Genomic DNA, 21936 nt, shown 5'->3' with positions numbered 1-21936 from the left:
TTTTGCAATATGCTAGGGATAAAGAAAATGCCTTGACTTTCATGTTACTTTTTTAAAAAGTCTTGAGGATGTAGGCATATCATAATTAAACCAAAATTTTAAATCGTGTGGCGGATTCTTCCTCTTTGCATTACTACAGCCATTCAGACTAATGCTTTTAAATTTAATTCATGCCACTTGTCAAAGTTTTTTGGGCAATTTGTCATGTTCATCTAAACACTCGAATTAATGTGCAAATTTCCATTTTTTTCTTACACTAGGGCTTGAATTTTGTTATTAATATTTGGCAAAATGAAAAATGCAGTTGAGATTCATCGACTTTTATGAAACATAAAAACAAAAGCAATAACAACATGCATACTCAAAGTCTCATTTCATTGCAGTTTAGGACTTGTTTGTGCTCCAGCACACTTTTTCTTTCGCGTGAGTACAAAACAAAAAATCCTTATATGTAAAGCTGGGATTGAAGTGTCACTGTTCACAATCAACATTTAGAAAATACATTGGAGTAAATGTTGGTAGATTGAATGAAACTAGATACTAATGCTACTGCTTTGCAAACATGGTTCTGCATCTGTGAGATAACATTTACAGGCTGTGGGCATTAAAGGGTATGCTGGCCATTATGCAGGTTGCCCTTTCAAGCGCACCCATGTTGTGACATCTAGACCTTCAAGGTGGGGTGAGCATGCCCTCCATGAATTGATTATGCAACACCTCTTCATCATGTGAATGTGTGTGAGTGATTGGTGGTGGTCGGAGGGGCCGTAGGCGCAGATTAGCAGCCACGCTTCCGTCAGTCTGCCCCAGGGCAGCTGTGGCTACAGAAGTAGCTCACCACCACAGAGTGTGATTGAGGAGTGAATGAATAATGCGATGTAAAGCGCCTTGAGTATCTAGAAAGGCGCTATATAAATCCCATCCATTATTATTATTATTATCTTTCCATGCAAAACACTTAGATTAAAGTGTCATCACTGCTCCACAGCCTCATCTACTTGCACATCAGTACGGAATAGCTTTTCTCCTCATTCATGCAGTGCCATGATGAAGTGCTCTATCTAAATAAGAAATGAGAAGACAAATTGTGTGACTTACTTTACTTAGACTTCAGAGATTCAACGTTGAAACAGGCCCGTTGGGCCGACCAGCGATCACCCCAAATACCAGCACTATCCTGCACACTAGGGACAATTTACAATCTCACCGATGCCAATTAACCTACAAACCTGTATAACGTTGGAGTGTGGGAGGAAGCCGGAGCACCTGGAGGAAACCCATGCAGTCACAGGGAGAATGTACAAACTGCGTATAGACAGGGCCCGTGGTCAGGATCAAACCCAGGTCTCTGGCGCTGTGAGGCAGCTACTCTGCTGCTGCGCCACTGTGCCACCCTTTCAATTCGAAGTGAGTGCTTGCTATTTTGTAGAGCAATATTTCCATGTCTGATCATTTTGTTTTACAATTTTAATTCAGATTCCTAAGCTTTGCATGATTCTGTCAGGGGACACTTACCATCAGAAATTTTAGCTGGCATAATAAAGAGCACTTCCTTACTTCAGAACTGATCAATTTGCTTATACTGGAAGATTTGTTAGAAAAGCTTTCACTTTCCAGCAAATTTGTAAATGGTCTCAACCAAGCGATTAACACCAGCAGTGAGAGAAAACGCAAATTAGTAAAGTAAGAGCAGTCGTCACCATCACACCATAATAATTGTAAGAGTCCCATACCTGTCTGGCTCCAAAATCAGTGGATCAGTGGATTTTAAATTGGAGAACCGCTTCATACAGCTTGCAGAATCTCTGCAGAAAATTTGTGACATATCAATCCAAGATGACTTCTAGTAGGCAATGCAATGTAAAAGGGAATTAAATACGTGCAATTTCATATTGAACATTAATTATTCTGCTGTTTTTGTTCTCATCATTATAGAATGTAACAGGGAATGTGCAACTTGCATACGGTGTATCTCGGCTTTCATCAAGGATAAAGGACTTTTTAATATTACCTACTATGCTTGTCGTGCCTCTCAAATTATTTCACAAATCCTGGCAAGTGCATCTTAAAGCTGGTGTGCATGTGCTGTAGGAGCTCCTGTGAAACAGCTCACCAGGGGATCCATCTGTTTAATTCACTCTCATCCCAAATGCACCATTGCCTGCACACGTTCATGAGTGATCCCTTTCTACTTTTCTAGCCTTTTTGCCATTTTTAGTTACAATTTCTGTAAGTGACATTTGTACCATCCCAGATTGAGGCTATAGTTAATTTATGTGCCAAGATGCGTGGGTGTTTCAAAGTTCAATAGGCAGTTTTTCTGGAACAGTACAATTCCCGTAATTACAGACTCGGGCATTTCTTCAATTTCTTTGACAAAATCTTCGTCTTTTACAAATCTGAAATGTATTTTGCTTTCCGCTTATGTTTTGCCCTTCTGTCTTTGCCTAATACCATAATGCCATTAAACGGCTCATCCTACAAACAAACCAAATTGGTCAGGTGTCCACATGCACAAATTGTCTTTAAACCGAAGTGGATGGAAGATACAAGTTTTGCATATTTGACATCTATTGCCGATAGGATAATAAAAATAATTTTGCTAAATTGACAACTGGGGATATTCTATGGTTGAAATTTAAAAAATGGAAGTTGCAATCACTGTCCTGCTACTTGTCATCATTCTTCTCTCAATAAATTGACTGACTAACATTCTTGAAGACAAAAGTAATTGCACCCTATAATCAGAGTGAGCAGAAATGTACACAGTACTCCAAATGTGGCCTTGCTAACGTCTTGACGTGTTCAATATTATGAATGATGACAGCAAGAATGCCAACTCTGTTTTTACCACCCTGTCTACCTGTGTGAATACCTTCAAAGAACTATGGTCCTGCACCTCTTGGTCTCTGTTCTACAATCTTCCCAATGGCCATGTCATTTACTGACATACTGACTGTTCTGTCATATTTGACCATTAGTGAGACAAATGAACCTTTAAGTTGTACTTTTGAAAGGGATGGTGTTGACACACTAATTTATGAAATCTGAATTTCTCACTACAAAGGGGCATGGTGGAGAGGCCATTCACGCAAAGCTCTTTGGGATGTGGGAGAAAACCCGGAGAGTGAGTTTATCTGAATTCTGCACTCACAGTCACACTGACCTACACACACTTTAATAACTGGGGCAAAATCAGCGGCCCCCGGACATTTTTTTATGATTGAGTATTTTAACATGGTTTTTTTTACCTGATTTTAACCTCCATCAGGGACTGGATTGTTTTTTTTAGTGTTATTATGTGAGAAGTGTTTTAAATTTCATGTGCGAGGCTCCGCTATTCACTGGGAAACATCTTTTCATTTTGCACTGTACTTGTTGCTTGCAAGATGACAATAAAGGTTGATTGATTGAAAGGAGCAAGGTGCAAACTCCTCCCTCCATGATAAAATCAGAATCATCACAAACTGTTAAAATCGGAAGATTTCCTATTTCAGAGGAAATCTTTTGTGTGAAAGTAAACTAGTAAAGTGTGCGAATGAGACTGGCATAGTTATTACTTTCACAGGCAGCTTACATCAATTCATTTTGGCTGCTTGATTCCATTATTGATCAGAGTAATTGAGATGGGGGTTTTAAAAGCTTATCTCCAATGACAATACATGTGGGAATAAAATACATTGGGCACTAGAAATTGGAAATAAAAGTGAAGGATTGCCATAAAATTGAGCAATGAGGCAGCAAAAGCGGGAGGAGAGGGGCCAGTCATGATGAAAGGTCATTAGCTTGAAAGGTTAACTGTAACATTGCACAAATATTTGGCCCAGTGGATAAAGGGATTTTGTTGTTCTCATTACCACAGTAAATCGCAGGATTGGAAGTTTATCTTTCAAATTTGTTGTTGTTTAATGTAACACCCAGTTGCAATACATATATATTAATGATCAAAGATTCTGGGAATTTCTGTTCCTCTGTCATTACCTAAAATGCTTAGCACACTATAGTTGTAGTTTTGCCCTTCCGTCTTTGCTTAATACCATAATGTCATTAAACAGCTCATCCAACACACAAACCAAATTGGTCAATGCATAGATCAAGTATCTTCAATTACTTCACCCTGAGAAACAACTTGTGTGTAAAGAATTAGGATTACTGAATTAAAATAATTTGTTAGAAATTAATATTTGTTAGTCTGTATTTTGACAATATACAATTAGACTTAACAGTATACAAAGTTAACAGTCCTTCGCAATGAAAATAATTGAAACATATTATCCAACAATATTTGAATTCATTATTGCTTTTCCAAAGCACATTTCTGTGGTATTTGTAATTTGGCAGATTTTTTGTGAGAGCTGGAAAGAGTATTGCTAAAGCTCATTTAAATCTTGCACAACAACATTATATATTTAACTGATCTGATGTTTAATTTAGTGTTTTTATTTGTTTAAAAAATATTGAATTTGCATTTTACATTGTTTTATATCTTTTGAGATGTCTGCCTTTTTACCCTACATTAATAAAAGGGGTCATTTGGTCTTTATTACATAGTTACTTGCAGGATCTTGCTGTACAAATTGGCAACTGCTGAGTCTATTTCAACGGTGGGTACAATTTGTAAATACATATTTGGTGTGCCTTTAGGTGGGCCAGGGGGGGATTGCACCAATGCCATGTTTTTTTTTCAGGCTCTTGTGGAGCTCAGTTCTTGATTAGTAAAATCCCACAAATAACAAACAGACAACACAGTGGTGCAGCAATGGAGTTACTTCCGTACAGTGCTAGAAACCCTGGTTCGATCCTGACTACGGATGCTGTCTGTGGAGAGTTTGTACATTCTCCCTGTGACCGCCTGGGTTTTCTCTGGCTGCTCTGGTTTCTTCCCATGTTCCCCAAAACATACAGGTTTTTAGGTTAATTTGCTTCTGTTAATGGTCCCTAGAGTGTAGGGCTAAAACTAGTGTACAGGCGATCCTTGGACGGCACTGTGGGTTAAAGGGCCTGTTTCCACTATGTATCTCTAAAACTAAAACGGAACTTAATGGTTGAAGACTTTATCCAATTTCCCTCCCTTCCTCAAGTTTTTGAAGGAATCTTGGCTGCAACTAGACGAGATTCCCGTGCCTTAATTTGAATTGTTCTATGGGATCCTTTGCGTTTATCTGAACAGGTAAACTGGATTTTCATTTTGTACCTCACGTTAAGGGGCTGTCCCACTTGGACGACCTAATCCGCAAGTTCTGGCGGGTTTTCCCTCGACTCGTACTCGCAGCATGGTCGACACGAGGTCGTAGGAGGTCTTTGTAACTCTCCTTCATGCTCGAGAGTGGTCCCTGTGTACTCGAGGCCTCAGCTAGGTCGTGCCGTATTTTTCAACATGTTGAGAAATGTCCGCGAGTAAAAAAAGGTCGCTATGGAAAAAATCGATACTTTTTTTACTTGTAGGTTTAGTCGTAGTAGGTCGGCATGTTAGTCCAAGGTAATCGATGGTAGTCGAAGGGAGGTTGAAGGAGATCGAAGGAGATAGTCTTCACTCTCCAATATTTGGTGTCCAATTTTCCAGAAGTTAGTCGAAGCTAGTCTTCAACATAGTCGAAGGAGGTCTTCTACATAGTCGAAGGATGGCTTCAACATGACATTTTTTCAAACTCTCCTAAACTCGCCAATTAGGTCGCCCAAGTGGGACAGGCCCTTTACGGTTTCGGTTCCTTGGTACTGCATTGAAGTATCAGTTTAGAATGCATTTTAATAGGAAAAATAAAAAACCAAACCCAGTTGACACAAAATTATTATGTTGATAGTTGAAGTGCATTAATCCATTGTAAACATGAAAACTTAATTGACTATAATTTTTGTATCAGTATAATGTGACTTGAAGGCATTAAGCATTTGTTAAGAATTTATTACAATTAATCATTTAGTGTGAATACTGCAAGTAAGCAATGCATGTAATTAACTCGCTGTTAAAGAATTAGCTGACACATTCAAATATTTCTGTGTGTGATAATGATGGTATGTCAGTAAATTTGCTCCATTTAATGTCTTAGGTAAAAGGATCCGATTTCTCTTGCATTATGGATGAGCAACCACAACAGTTTGCTGGATTTCAGTCACAGGTAGCAGTTTTAAACTTTTAAATATTATTGTGATAAAAATGATACAAAATGCATTTTTTTAGTGTGATTTAAAAATAAACAATAAGTTTTTATAAATCGGGATTATATCGGAACAGGTACTTCGGATCTGTCTTCATGGACAGGTACTTCGGATCTGTCTTCACTAAGAAGACACAAACAATCTCCCAGATGTACTGGAGGACAGAGGATCTAAGGGGGTAGAGGAACTGAAAGAAATGTTCATTAGGCGAAAAATAGTATTGGGTAGTCTAATGGGACTGAAGGATGATAAATCCCCTGGACCTGATGGTCTGCATCCCAGGGTCCTCAGGGAGGTTGCTCTAAAAATAGTGGACACATTGGTGATCATTTTCCAATGTTCAATAGATTCAGGATCAGTTCCTGTGGATTGGAGGATAGCTAATGGTATCCCACTTTTCAAGAAAGGAGCGAGAGAGAAAACGGGGAATTACAGACCAGTTAGCCTGACTTCGGTGGTGGGAAAGATGCTGATCAATTATTAAAGAGGTAATAATGGGGCATTTGGATAGAAGTAAAAGGATTAGTCCAAGTCAACATGGATTTATGAAAGGGAAATCATGCTTGACTAATCTTCTGAAATTTTTTGAGGATGTGACAAGTAAAATGGATGAAGGGGAGCCAGTGGGTGTAGTGTATCTAGACTTTCAGAAAGCCTTGGATAAGGTTCCACGGAAGAATGGTGACTAAAATTAGAACACATGGTATTGGGTAGGGTGTTGACATGAATAGAAAATTGGTTGGCAGAATGGCGGGTCCTTTTCAGAATGGCAGGCAGTGGCGAGTGGAGTGCCGCAAGGCTCGGTGTTGGGGCCACAACTGTTTACCATATATATTAATGATTTGGAAGAGGGAATTAGGAGCAACACTAGCAGGTTTGCGGATGACACAAAGCTGGGTGGCAGTGTCAAATGTGAAGAGGATGTTAGGAGGTTGCAGGGTGACTTGGACAGGTTGAGTGAGTGGGCAGATGTGTGGCAGATGCAGTATAATATAGATAAATGTGAGGTTATCCACTTTGGCAGCAAAAACAAGGGGGCAGATTATTATCTCAATGGGGTTAGGTTAGGTAAGGGGGAGGTGCAGCGAGACCTGGGTGTCCTTGTACACCGGTCACTGAAAGTTGGCGTGCAGGTACAGCAGGCAGTGAAGAAAGCTAATGGAATGTTGGCCTTCATAACAAGAGGATTTCAGTATAGGCGTAAAGAGGTTCTTCTGCAGTTGTATGGGATTCTGGTAAGACCTCATCTGGAGTATTGTGTACAGTTTTGGTCTCCTAATTTGAGGAAGGACATCCTTGTGATTGAGGCAGTGCAGCGTAGGTTAACAAGATTGATCCCTGGGATGGCGGGACTGTCATATGAGGAAAGATTGAAAAGACTAGGCTTGTATTCACTGGAGTTTAGAAGGTTGAGGGGGGATCTTATAGAAACATATAAAATTATAAAAGGACTGGACACACTAGATGCAGGAAAAATGTTCCCAATGTTGGGTGAGTCCAGAACCAGGAGCCACAGTCTGAGATTAAAGGGGAGGCCATTTAAGAGTGAGGTGAGAAAAAAACGTTTTCACCCAGAGAGTTGTGAATTTGTGGAATTCCCTGCCACAGAGGGCAGTGGAGGCCAAATCATTGGATGGGTTTAAGAGAGAGTTAGATAGAGGCCAGTGGAATCAAGGGATATGGGGAGAAGGCAGGCACGGGTTATTGATTGGGGACGATCAGCCATGATCACAATGAATGGCGCTGCTGGCTCGAAGGGCTGAATGGCCTCCTCCTGCACCTATTTTCCATGTTTCTATTCCACTGGGTATTACCACCTTTTGAAGTACCTTTGAAGTATATATACACACACTGACTTTTTTTTCCCGTTTATTATATTGTTTGCTGTGTACTATTTTCTGTTGTGCTGTTGCAAGTACGAATTTCATTGTTCTATCTGGGACATATAACAATAAAACACTATTGACTCTAGTGAAGTTACTGTTGTATCCTATGCACTGCCAGGTTTTACAAAGACCTTGTGTTGGTGCCCTGTTACTCTGCTTTTTTTTAGCAGGGATTTAGGGAAAATCTTTAGCTTAAACATGAAGAATACTACCCTGTGAAGATTTGAATCTAGTTATGGAATCTTTTTGTCCTGCCTGTGAAAGGCAATGCATCTCTGCTTGCACCTCATCCAAAAAACTATACCTCAAAAAATGTAGCAACCGCTTGCCCCTGCACCGTGGGAGCAACTTGGATAATGTGGCAATATTTCTGGAGTTCCAGTGAATTACCTCACCAAACCTAATCTGACAGGATTCTGGCACGTGTGCTACTGATGACACTTAGTCGTAAAAAAGAAGACACAAACACCATTTATTAAAAATGTAATATGTCTGAAAATTCACCTTTTCAGATATGTTGGCCAATCCTTGACCTCTTGTGATTAAAATGGGACATGCATTGGTGTGTTACGTGTTTGGTAATGAATCCACAGCAATATTTACCTCGGTGAAGCTGTGATTTAACTAATTCAGTTGCAAAGAAATTATACTTCAGAAATTACATGAATGGAATTACATGTTTGATTCTAAGAGCATTTTTGATTACTTTTGCTTCAATGGTGCACGTGTATTTAATAGTCTTGGAGTCATACATCATGGTAACAGGCCCTTCGGCCCAACCTGCCAAAGCCGGCCAACAAACCCCATCTATACTAGTCCCACCTCCCTGCGTTTGGCCCAAAAAAAGTTGCCCCTCAGATTCCTATTAAATCTTTCCCCTCTCACCTTGAACCTATGTCCTCTGTCTACTATTCAACCTATGTCCTCTGTCTACTATTCAGTGTTTGAAGCCTGGGTCGTTCACGGAGACTGGTGGCTTGGCACTTTGGCTGCAACTTCATAAATATGATTTCAGCCAGTGATAATCATGCTGGTCATAAACATAATTGTGCTGTTTCTATACATCTACCTTCTATCGTCAATTAAAGCTAGCTCTACTGATTAATATCATGCCTGCATGTTTCAAGGGCGGGTATTGGTCACAGCACCTAGTGGTGGAGATCATTACCACAGATCTTTGGAGCTTTCTGGAAGCCATGGTTGATCATGACTGGTAGCTGGCATGTGATTTTTCTGACGTGACTTGGGTGGCCTTGGTAAATGAGGCAACAGAACGTCCCTTACCCTGAGAGTGCCAGGAAGTACAGAAGGAAAATAGCAGATGGAAGTTGCTAATAGAGACCAAGATGAAAGAAGTGGACACATCATGGCAAGAAGCTTGATCTCTCAATGAGAACTATGACCTCTCGTGCCTGGCTAAAACTAGTATAGAGGTTAAAAAAGGAGAGGTATATGGGTGGAGAGAGAGAGTAACAGGCACAGGATCAATAATATTGTTAACATTTTCTCGTGCATGGCTCCTGCTAGTGAATACATTTTCCACCAACTACACTGCTAACATTAAACACATATGGCATTTGTTTAACCTCTTGCAAATATTTATCTCATCAATTGTTTGTTTCATTATAAACTTTGAAATACAATTTAAAAGTTGAAAAACATAACTAAACATCGATTTTCACTATTTATTGATGTACCAGTTCAACACGGTCAACATACTTCCGATGACAGGACTTTTCAAATAATTTAAAATAAACTAACTGATGGATTTCAATAAAATATGTGTGAAATGTTTCCACCAGTTCTTAGACATGGCCCACTCAAGGCCTGAATACCAGACAAATTCTCTGGACAAACCATTTTTAGCATGCTTGGACTAACTTGGATTTTTGTCCATTGCAGCTGTTAAACTACCATGGCCCATAATAAATGCTGAAACTTTGGCGATTAATTAAGCCTGGGTTTTGCCAGCTGTCATTAGCTGTTCATACACCAAATAATTGATATGATAGAGAAGAATCCCTTCTTAGGAAGTACGTTGACTGTATTGAAATGTTGCAGCAATCTTCAGTAAATAGTGAAAATCGATGTTTAGTTATGTTTTTCAAGTTTTCAATTGCATTTCAAAGTTTATAATGAAACAAACAATTGATGAGAGAAATTATTGGAAGATGTTAAACAAATGCTACGTGTTTTAAAGTTAGCAATGCAGTTGGTAGACAATGTATTTATTAGCCTTAGCCATACACAAAAGAATGTTTCTGCCATTTCTGATCCTGTGTCTGTTACTCTCCCTCTCCCTCTCTACCCCTATACCTCTTCTTTTCTAACTATACTAGAGACACAAATGACTGCAAATGGTATAATCTGAATCAAAAAGCACTGAGGGATCTCAGCTGGTCAGACAGCATCAGGGATGCAAAGGGATAATGGACATTTAGTGTGATACCCTGCCTCAGTGCTGCTGAGTTTGTTCACCAGTTTGTTTGTTTTTCCACTAGTCTGCAATAACCTGGGTTTCATCATTCTTCACATCCTCTTCTATTTGTCCCTAGTGTTCAGCCTTATCTGGTTCCAATCTTATCACAAGAAGCAGAGTCAATAGTAGGCGTTTTGAACAGAAAGCCGATGACAGTAAATTTGTGGAGTTGGTCGCCGGGCTTTCAGCAACTCTTTTATGTAACCTCACACAAGAGTTGTTGAAAGCAAACATACAGGAGCAGCAGGCTGGTTGGTATGTTGTTGGTGGGAGGGCTTAGGATGGGTGGGGTGGGGAGCTGGGAGCAGTTCCAAAAAGAAGAAAAACACTAGCACCATATCAGCTATTGTAAGTGTAAGCAATGAAGCTGTGTGGTCACCAATTTTATTAGAATATCATTGAGGGAGTAGCAGGAGGAAATTAAGGACAAAATAAGCTTGGGAACTGCAAGGCTGAAGATGGTCTGAAATATTGGGGGGAAATGCTGATTCACAGTGAGAATATTGGGGGAAATTTGGTCAAGGAAAATAAAGGGAGCAGCAGACAAAGTTGTGTAATCCTAAATGTTGTACTATAATTAAGCTTGTTTTTATTGGTGGTAGAGGAGGATGGTTTAAAAAAAATAAATAAATAAATGAGAATTCTTTCCAGTGCTAACAATGTATTTATTTCGAACTCAAACACCCTGACAATCTTGTAAATCTGCTTTGTTAAACATTTTTGAAATTTCACTTTTAATTACATTTTAAAAAAAGACGTCAACATAGAAAATAGGTGCAGGAGTAGGCCATTTGGCCCTTCGAACCCGAAATACCATTCATTATGATCATGCTGATCATCCACAATCAGTAACCCGTGCCTGCCATCTCCCCATATTCCTTGATTCCGCTAGCCCCTAGAGCTCTATCCAACACTCTTTGAAATTCATCCAGCGAATTGGCCTCTACTGCTTTCTGTGGCAGAGAATTTCACAACTCTGGGTGAAAAAGTGTTCTCATCTCAGTTTTAAATGGCCTCCCCATTATTCTTAGACTGTGGCCCCTGGTTCTGGACTCCTCCACCATTGGGAACATTTTTCCTGCATCTAGCTTGTCCAGTCCTTTTCTAATTTTATATGTTTCTATAAGATACCCTCTCATCCTTCTAAATTCCAGTGAATACAAGGTCAGTCTTTCCAATCTTTCTTCAGATGACAGTCCTGCCATCCCTGGGATTAACCATGTGAACCTACGCTGCACTGCCTCAATAGCAAGGATGTCTTTCCTCAAGAGATGGAACATACTTAAGTTCTAGATGAGTCATTATTTTTTTTTCGGTCAACCAAAAGCTTCTGTATGAATGAGAACTTGGAAATATTTTAAGACTGGTCACATGTTGACCACATAGAAGTATATATAATTATGAGAGGCATATATAGTGTAGACATTCAGAGTCTTTTTCCCCAGGATGGAAATATCAAAAGTTAGAGGGAAAAGTTTAGAGATCTGCGGATCACTTTATTTATTTTTACCCAGAGCGTTGCGGGATCCTGGAACGTGCTGCCAGGGGTTGTGGTGAAAGCAGATATGACAGTGGCATTTGAGGTTTTTAGATGGGCACATAGAATTGCAGTAGATGGAGGGATATGGATTATGTGCAAGCAGAGGAGATCAGTTGTTCGACATGCACATTGTGGGTTGAAGGGCCTGTTCCAGTGCTGTACAGTTCTATGAAATGTAGTACTTTGGCTGGTTGTGAAAATGAATACTGCAATTTTACTTTGTAGTATATAGTTTACTATGTACTTCAATTGTTTTTGAAATATTATAATTCTTTTTCTTGCTCAGTAATATTTTAAGTGCCATAATAATTATCCTGGTGCTCTTTAATTGTTCAGTAAGTTCTAAATGATATATTTGTACAATATTGGGAATTGGAATTTTAAACAGAAAGGAAGCGTCGTTCTAATTTACTGTGTGGGAAAGGTTATAAATTATGTGGCTGTAAATCATAATTTAACTGCTCCCAATGGAATAATTTACTGCTTTAAAATTAAGATAATAATTCATGTGCTCAGTTATCCTTCGTGTTTCCACCACAGATTATATTATATAGCTGCTTTACAGATGACCTAAATTCCCTTTTCATCAGGGGTCAAAGAATGGAATATAACGCTTTTAATGAACCTGAGGGAGATTTTTGCATTTCATCTAATAATAAAAAGAATAACAATTGGTCAAAAAAAGTATTTAAGTCTAAGTATCTACTTTCCCATAATGATGGAATTTTCTAAAATTTTGAGATGTACATATAAATTGGTGTTTTATTTGTTGGCTCGCTGAGAATTATTGCAGGCCTAATATTACGGTGGCGTAGCAGTAGAGCTACTGCCTTAGTGCCAGAGACCCGGGTTCGATCCTGACTACGGGTGCTTGTCTATACAGAGTTTGTACGTTCTCCCCGTGACCTGCGATGGTTTTCTCCAAGATCTTCTGTTTCCTCCCACACTCCAAAGACATACAGGTTTGTAGGTTAATTGGCATAGTGTAAATGTCAAAGAAAATTGTCCCTAGTCTGTGGAGGATAGTTTCTGTATCCCTAAACTAAAAATTAGGTTTTTGCCATATTGTAGATACCTGCAGTCTATAATGTGATCATGCAATACCAGGAATTCTGAGGTATTGGATGAGTTTAGTTCAGTTTATTATTGTCACTGAGGTTCAGTGAAAAGCTGTTGTTCTGTGCTATCCAGTCAATGAAAATACTATACATGATTATAATCAAGCCGCCCATTGTAATTTTTCTGAGTACGGCACTGGTTTGACTTTTCCCTGTCCTCTTCAGCTCACAACATAAGTTACTGCAGGTGCAAGTTGACAATAGTACAATGGTTTAAGTGAACAGAGAAAACAGTATCTCCTTGATCAGAAAACAATATGTCTTTGATCAGATCCGATTGAGAAGTAATGGTAATTCAGTGAAGATAGTATAAACTGGACGGGTAAATGAACTGTCAAATCCAATATAAGAAAATTATTTGGATGAGAACATACAGGGCAAGATTAGCAAGTTTGCTGATGATATAAAAGTTAGTGATTTTGCAGATAGTGAAGATGGTTGTGAACAATTACTGCAGGATCTGGATCAATTGATCAGGTGGGCGGAGGAATGGTTGAAGGAATTTAATACAGAGAAGTGTGAGGTGTTGCATTTTGGGACGTCGAACAAGGGCGGGACCTACACAGTAAATGGTAGGCCTCTAGGAGCAGTGTTGTAGAGCAGAGGGATCAAGGAGTACAGGTGCATGGTTCCTTGAAGGTCGAGTCGCAGGAAGATAAGGTGGTCAAAAAGGCTTTTGGCAGTTTGGCCTTCATCAGTCAGAGTACTGAGTATAGAAGTTGGGAGGTCATGTTGCAGTTGTATAAGACATTGGTGAGACCACATTTAGAATATTGTGTTCAGTTCTGAGCACCATGTTATAGGAAAGATATTGTCAAGCTTGAAAGGGTTTAGAAAAGATTTATGAGGATGTTGCCAGGACTAGAGGGTGTGAGCTATAGGGAGAGGTTGAGTAGGCTGGGTCTCTATTCCATGGAGTGCAGGAGGATGAGGGGAGATCTTATATAGAGGCATGCAAAATCATGAGAGGAATAGATCGGGTAGATGCACAGTCTTTTGCCCAGAGTAGGGGAATCGAGGACCAGAGGACATAGGTTCAAGGTGAAGGGGAAAAGATGTAATAGGAATCCGAGCGGTAACATTTTCACACAAAGGGTGTTGGGTGTATGGAGCAAGCTGCCTGAGGAGGTAGTTGAGGTTGGGACTATCCCATCGTTTAAGAAACAGTTAAACAGGTACATGGGTAAGACAGGTTTGGAGGGATATGGACGAAGCGCAGGCAAGTGGGACTAGGGTAGCTGGGACATTGCTGGGACATTGTTGGCCGATGTGGGTGAGTTGGGCCGAAGGGCTTGTTTCCACACTGTATGACTAGGACTCTCTTTGGTATTGGATTAAGAGGATAAAAGGAGATGAGGAAAACAATCTTTGAAATCATTTTTAAAGCTTCAACAGTACCTGAAAGAAGATTAAGTGTAGGAAAGAACTGCAAATGTAGTTTAAATCGAAGGTAGACACAAAACGCTGGAATAAGTAAGCGGGACAAGCAGCATCTCTGGAAACAAGGAATCGGTGACGTTTCGGGTCGAAGAAGGTCTGAAGAAGGGTCTTGACCCGAAACATCACCCATACCTTCTCTGCAGGTATGCTGCCTGTCCCGCTGAGTTACTCCAGCATTTTGTCTACCTGAAAGAATAAAACTCGTGTTCGTCCTAGTCGATTCAATGATAGAAATTGATCAACATTTGTGAAAAGTATATAACATTATTAAAAGGATAGTTGCACTTGAAATGACCAAAAAGAATTGCACACAATGAAGCCCACCATTCAGTGCACGTCATTGATGAGTAAAACAGTGAGATGCCAATGTAGTGCAACAATGTTTAAGAAAGAACTGCAGATACTGGAAAAATCGAAGGTAGACAAAAGTGCTAAAGAAACTGAAGTCTGAAGAGTCTCAACACAAATCTTCACCTATTCCTTCGCTCTATTGATGCTGCCTCACCCGCTGAGTTTCTCCAGCACTTTTGTCTACCTTAGAGCAACAATGGTGTTGACTTTTGAAAATTGCATTTAAACATGCATTTTCTGTCTGAAGTTGTTGCAGCATGCATCTTTGACAGTAGTAACATGGATGCATCTAGTCCTTTCTAAAGGTCGAAAATTGCTGGAGTAAGTCAGCGGGTCAGTCAACATATCTGGGGTACATGGATGGATGATGTTTTGGGTTCTGACCCTTCTTCAGACTGATTGTAAGACAGCTGGGTGAGGTGAGAGGCAGGACAAAGCATGGCAGGTGGACCCAGGGGAGGAACATTTTTGATAGACGGATGGTTGAAAAGGCGAGAGATTAAAGCAGACGGAAGGTGTGACGGAATTGATAAATTACAAATTGTGAGGCCAGAGGAAGGAATTTAAGGGGAAGGGAAAAGTAGGTGCGAGTCCAGGTGGGACACAGTGGAGGGAGGGGAGAGTAAGGGGGAGCGTGGGGGACAGAAGGGAGGGGGAAGAGGGGTGTCGTTAGAGGTTACCTAAAAGTGGAGAATTCAATGCTCATACCATTGGGTTGTCGGCTTCCCAAGCAGAATATGAGGTGCTGTTCCTCCTGTTTGTGTGTGGTCTAACTCTGGCAATGGAGGAGGCCCATTCTACTTTTTTTTATTATTTATTAAAAGAGTAAATGAAAATTAACTTTATTTTTGTAAAGGAGGTTTGACTGATGCTAAACTTAAATTTTTTCAACAGCAATCTAAAGTTTAATTCTTAGTTGGATATAAAGCTGCTGTTTTGACTTGTTAAAAGTTGTTTTAGCTGATTGGCTTAGTTGTAAAATAGTATTTTGGGGATGGATTGTTCCTCCTGCAATTTGAAGATTTATCACGTTGAATGGGTGACTGATTTGATTGATTAGTTCGGAAGCCACACTGGTTTCTCTCTCAAAGCATTAAATAGACACTCAATTTAACAACATTCACTTTGCAATGATAAATGCAAACCTTTTATAGATTTTAACTGAGTATCTTTAATGGAGAGAGCAGGCTTGGTTGAGCATAAAACATGAAAAAAGAAGCTAGAAGGTTTTTTTTTCCTTTAGTAGAATTAGAAATGTTCGTCAATTCAAAATGTAACGGTAGGTTTGTAACTGGATATACCTTAAGTGCTGCACTGTCAGAGATGCTGTTTAGGGATGAATTGTAAAGTGGGAGTCCTGAGGCAGATGTAAAATAGTAGTGGACAACAAGTTTTTGGGAGGTCTGCATTAACAATCCAAATCACTTCAGAGGACCTTGGTTTGACTCGCAGGAAGTTTGGTTCCTTTAACAATACATTAATAATAGATACTGTTTTGATTCGTTGGAGTACAACAGTGTCTTTGCCCCAGAGTAAGGGAATTAGGAACCAGAGGACATAGGTTTAAGGTGATTGGGGATGTTCTGGATATCTTAAATAAAAGCATGAAGTAGTGTCTGTAGTTTTCAAGTCAGGTATAAACTAAATGTAAGGTCTCTGAGTCTGTGCGTGATACAAAGCTGAGGGTGGGTAATGAAGGATATGAGGGAGATAGGAAAATACTTGATTGCAAATTAGAATGGGTGTGTAGGCAAATGCAGTGTAACATGGATGAATAAGGTTTGAGAAATCCAAGGGAGATTATTATCAGAATGGTGAAAATCTAGGAAAAGGGGAGATGCGAAAGACCTGAATAACCTGATACAAGAGTTGCTAACAGCAAGTGTTCAGGAGCAGCAAGATTTAAGGTATATTATAAACTCTAGCAATATTTTGTTTAGTTTATTATCATAGTCATATTGAATGTACAGATACTCCCCGACTTAAGGTGACTTAAGTAAACTATTGTGTGCTCCGTCCCTAATGCAATCAAGGCCAATTGTAATTTACATAACATTGTATGACCACTCAAGTTTATATCGGAAACAAGCCAGCAAGCCGGTCTTTACCCAGAAAGCCAGGTACTGCAGAAAGTGCCCCAAAGGTGAGAATTAACTCAAGCCGGCAATGGAGGTGGTGCTTACCCAGAATGCCATGCACTGCAGAAAGTGGCCCGGATGCCACTGAGACAGTTTGTACTTTCGGGTTGTTATTTCGGGCAGGGGATGGGGTTGGTGATTCTGACTTATTTAAGGATTCACTGAGAAACTGAGCCCTGTGTGATTTGAGGAGTGCTTCTATCAGGTATGTTACAAAACCTACCTGAATCGTCATTGGGAATCCGCCCACAGCCATGTCCGCGATTTTGGCGCTGTTTGGAGGGGGCGGGTTTAAAACGCGATTTTTACTAGGCTGTACTAATCGCAGATGTTCAGCCTAGTAAATCATTAACGAAAAATCGCTGCAAGACCCGGTCGCAAAAGGTATTATTAGTTTTATAGGCCTCGATAATATAGTTATAATAGATTTAAAATTACTGTCTCATTCCGCAACCTCTCGCAGCCCCAGGGTTTTATAAAGCAAACAATTAAAGGTATGTACCTTATTTTTACATTAAATGGGGCATATATATAACCCTATATATCAAGTTATCTATAGCGAGTAGTTCATTTTGGGCTTTTTATATCCCGCAGTATTTTTCTCGGCATTTGAGGGCACAAATCCAGCGCGATGTCAACGTTCTAAACCAGCGCGTTCACATGAACCCACTAGAAAGCCGATTTAAATGGGCATTTATTTACAGCAATTGAACACTAAATTCCTTCCATTTGGCCTATAAATGAATGTAAATTAGATATAAAAATCATGTTATATTGTGAATTATTTGTGAATAATCTTTGGACACTTAGGCTATTTAAAAATGTTAATCTTTCCTTAAGAAATGGGCTTTTGACTATCCAAGATCACAGCTTTTTTGTAATGTCCATTGTAAATCAATAGGGAACAAGATGCTAATTTCCGAGTATGAAAATGGCCATAACATTTTTAATACTTGAGATATGAAAGTGAATTTGGTGTCAAATTAAACTTATTGTTATGCTTTATCTGATGGGATAAATTGCAGACTTGATTTTTAAAATCTCAAAATTTTGTAATATTGCTACTTCTATGAGCAAGTATGTCTTGTGGCAGTTATAGAGACCTTGGTGAGGAACAGTGTGTAATTTTGAACATTTGTCATGGAGGAGGACAACCAAGGTTTTCTGGCCTGATTCCCGGAATGGCAGGGCTGATGTACGATATCTAATTGAAACCTTTAAAAGTACAATAGGACTTGACCAACTTCATGTAGGATGGACGTTGCTGACAGCTGAGGGGTCTATCTTCCAGCTGCAGTGTATATTTTTTTTAAATAGAGGATATGGGAAATTTCTTCTCCTAGGGGGTGATGAACCGGTGGAATTCTCTACCACTTCTGTCATTAAATAATTTTCAAGGAGAGCATAGATAAATTCCTTAGTGCAAAAAGCATCAAGGGATCTGGGTAGAAGGTAACGGGATACAGGTGGATGTGCACTCATGAACGTATTAAACCAGACCAGAAGGGACGAGCAGTCTACTGTTCTCTGCTTCCATTCGATCACCAAATATAAACAGTACTGTTGTGGAGTTAAGATAAAACAATCTGATTTGAGTGGAACTGGAGTAAACATCCTGCTGGTAGACAAGTGGGACCACTCTTCTATCTAGCTACAACTCGATAGGAGACACTTGGGTGGATAGAATAAAATGTACAGCAGCTGTCTCCAAATCAATATTTATCTATCAACAGAAATATCTTGATCAATTTATCTGATCACTACCCTTTTATGAGATGGCTGTTGAATTTTCTGTTCACAAAAGTGGATGCACTTCAAAGGTACTTCATTTCCTTGCAATACTTTTTTGGACACTGTGACGTACAGTGTATACATTAGAAGTTAGATACAAAGTGCTGGGGAAACTCAGTGAGTCAGGCAGCTTCTCTTGAAAAAAGGAATAGGTGATGTTTTGGGCGTGACCCTTCAGACTGAGTCAGGAGCGAGGGAAACTGGAGGTATGAAGAGTACAGAACAAGTCAGAGCCAGCACCGATAGTCAAGGAGTCCATTAGCGGAGGTGACAATGAAGAGATACGAACAATGAAACGAGCAGGACGACTAGGGTGGGAGAGGGACCATAGTTGAATGAGTGAAATTAAGTTCTCTAATGAAATGAAATTCTGTGCCTCTATTGTTGAGTAACATGCCATTGGTTTCTTTCCAAACAGGTATGGTGATTCATCTTTGGATGGATGGGAATTTTAGCAAGCCACTTCAATATTTTGAGAACTATAGGTTTGAAAGCACTTTAAGAATAAAACTTGTGGGCAAGTCGGGCCGAAGAGCCTGTTTCTGTGCTGTGTGACTCTATCGCTTTATTAATCAAGCCTCAGCACCACATTCAAAAAGCAGTTTACACTGGTTATTGCTTCTACCAAACAACCTTTCTGTTTGAGAAATTTTGCATTGATTATATGTAGCAAGATGTTTCTATGTGACCTGTACATTTTACTTTGCACGGACTTTGCTGATTTAACTTGAGGGATTTGAGCTAGCAAATATGTTTTTTAAAAATATTTGTTTCTGGGAGTTGACTATGTTTCTACCATTTCTGCATTCATTTTAATTGCCTTCACAGAGGAGCAGGCTATTTTTAGTTACTAACATGAGAACAGCAGCAACATGCTAAAATAAATCTGCTGACCTGTCTGTGGATTCCTTGTATCACATAATTCTAGAGAGTGGAAAGGACCAGTAACTGAAGAAATAATGAACACTTACCTTACTCGTACATACCATAAAAATGGATCATTGAACTCTAATCATATTTGAGTTTCATGTAAATCCTAAGTCCCTTAGCCATAAACTCAACGCTTATTCTTATAATTTTACATCACCTAAAATTTTACTTGGAATGCATCTTTTGCTATTCACTATGGCATTGATCATATTGCTGCCTGCATTATAAGTTGTATTGGAAAGATAATAGTGGTTTAATATTTGCAGTCTAAGAATGTTCAAGGGTCAATAGGAGTGAGACCCGTGCAAATATTTTAATTGCAGACAATAGTGAATGATCCTCATGAAATACATATTTATGTCTACAACCCAGTAGTTTATGTCGTCAGATCTAACAATGTTAGATTTTAATTAATGGGATATATCTGGGGGAAAAAAGTTAGGTCCACTTGGGTTGAATGTAGTGGTGTTGACTGGAATAAGTACGTTTCTGTAACTTCTGGTATACAGCTATTTGCAGTTGTCATGACAACATTTGATCTGATCTCCTTCACACCCAAGTTAATGATATTTAGAATTACTTAACCTTTCCTACATTATCCGTTGCTTGAGGCTGACCATTTCATAATTAGTCAAAATCTTAACTGACATTTGGCATTACTGCATTGGGAACTTAGCAAATGCCATGTGATCTGAGTGCGAAATGATGCCTGTCATACAATCTGCAAAATCTTTGCAGAATGAAGCGGTTTGATATTTTCCTTTCTATCTTTAGGCTTGTCAAACCAGTAACTTTGTCATTTGCAAAATGAACAGGAGTATGAGTGTGTGCAATTCCAACTTATGTTTGCATTATTGATATATAGTTTTAAGGGGTGACTGTTCCTGAAATTGAAATTGCTGCTTTGTCTCAGTAGTGTACCTGGATGCTTATCTGTGCCACAGTAATGGCGAAAAGATGGTTGACAGTTTATCTTAATAGTTCATTGTGGTATTTGTTATGATGCATTGGAGTGTGAAGAGTCCTTTGTTCCAAACTAATGTATGCTGATTCCTTGAGGTCATTCGCTGTGGTATAGTGGCTTTTTAATTTGCCATAGTGAGACTGTATTGCAAGGTTACAACACATTTTAGGCGTTCTGAAGATTTCCTGAATTGAGAGACTACAGCTCAAGAGGTTTAGAATGTCATCATCGGCGTATGATTATATTACAAAGCTGGCACATCATTTTTATGCTATGTTTACTGTTGTTCTTATTAATGGACTCTCCAGCATTTTGCTGGCTGCTCTCAGTGAGCTGAAACATATACAATCTTTTGTCTCTTTCTATAGTAAGTAGTACAGTGGGGATAGTATTTTGAATTGCAATAAATACACTGAATTGCAGGGGATTAATTGATTTATGTTTTCCTTTATTTTGTAAATTTGCCAGTGGAAGAAGCCATAGATGAAATCTATCAGGAAATAAGTACTTTTGTTACTGATGAGCTAAGATAATGTTGTTGGTGTATTTCACCAGGAGTTTAATTCACTTCTGAAGTTGAACACTGAATACACTTTTGGTTCACCTTGCTTAGATTGCTTGATCAAAATTGTACTGTAATGTTTATTATGTGATTACTTGGAATTTGTAGCTTCCTTACAATATTGGCCTATACGTCTGAGTTTTATTCTCATCATAGGGTGATGGCTGAAGGAGTGAAGGATGATTACAAAAAACAATTATAATGTAGTACTGCAGAAAGGAAATGACAGTGACTTTGTGCAGACTGTCGGTTCCCATGCCATTTGAAAATTCATATCATATCTGACATATGTTCTGATTTAAACTCCATAAATTAATGAATTCAGAAATATTAAATTATTGATTTTCCAGTAATATCAGCTGTCAAATTCTATAAATGGATTTTTTTGCAAGATGCAAATTTTTGTAAAAATTAGATATCTAAACATCTCACAAAATTTGAATTGTGTTTATTAGGTTTGGGTAGTGTTACTTGCATTAACATGAAATGAAAAAGCTTTTGGAGTCACATAACAGTGACCTGAATGAAAGCCCTTGTTGGTCCAACATTCAGAATTTGGAACAAGAAACAAGCAAATTGTA

At 39.1% G+C, this 21936-nt stretch overlaps 1 protein-coding gene across 9 annotated transcripts in view; it reads left to right on the top strand.

Annotated features, from left to right (window-relative positions):
- nek7 (NIMA-related kinase 7) overlaps positions 1–21936 on the top strand; it is a 137697-nt gene that overhangs the window by 38771 nt on the left and 76990 nt on the right. For all 9 annotated transcript variants that reach the window (XM_055642406.1, XM_055642405.1, XM_055642403.1 and 6 more), the window contains exon 3: positions 6048–6116. In XM_055642406.1, coding sequence (XP_055498381.1) covers positions 6075–6116 — 42 coding nt within the window. In that variant the 5' untranslated portion in view covers positions 6048–6074. The remainder of the gene's footprint in view (positions 1–6047; positions 6117–21936) is intronic.

This window comes from Leucoraja erinacea, chromosome 10, assembly GCF_028641065.1.
Source record: "Leucoraja erinacea ecotype New England chromosome 10, Leri_hhj_1, whole genome shotgun sequence".
NCBI classification, from domain to species: domain Eukaryota; kingdom Metazoa; phylum Chordata; class Chondrichthyes; order Rajiformes; family Rajidae; genus Leucoraja; species Leucoraja erinaceus.
Note: the sequence above shows the minus strand (reverse complement) of the source record. Positions and strands in the feature narration are given on the sequence as shown.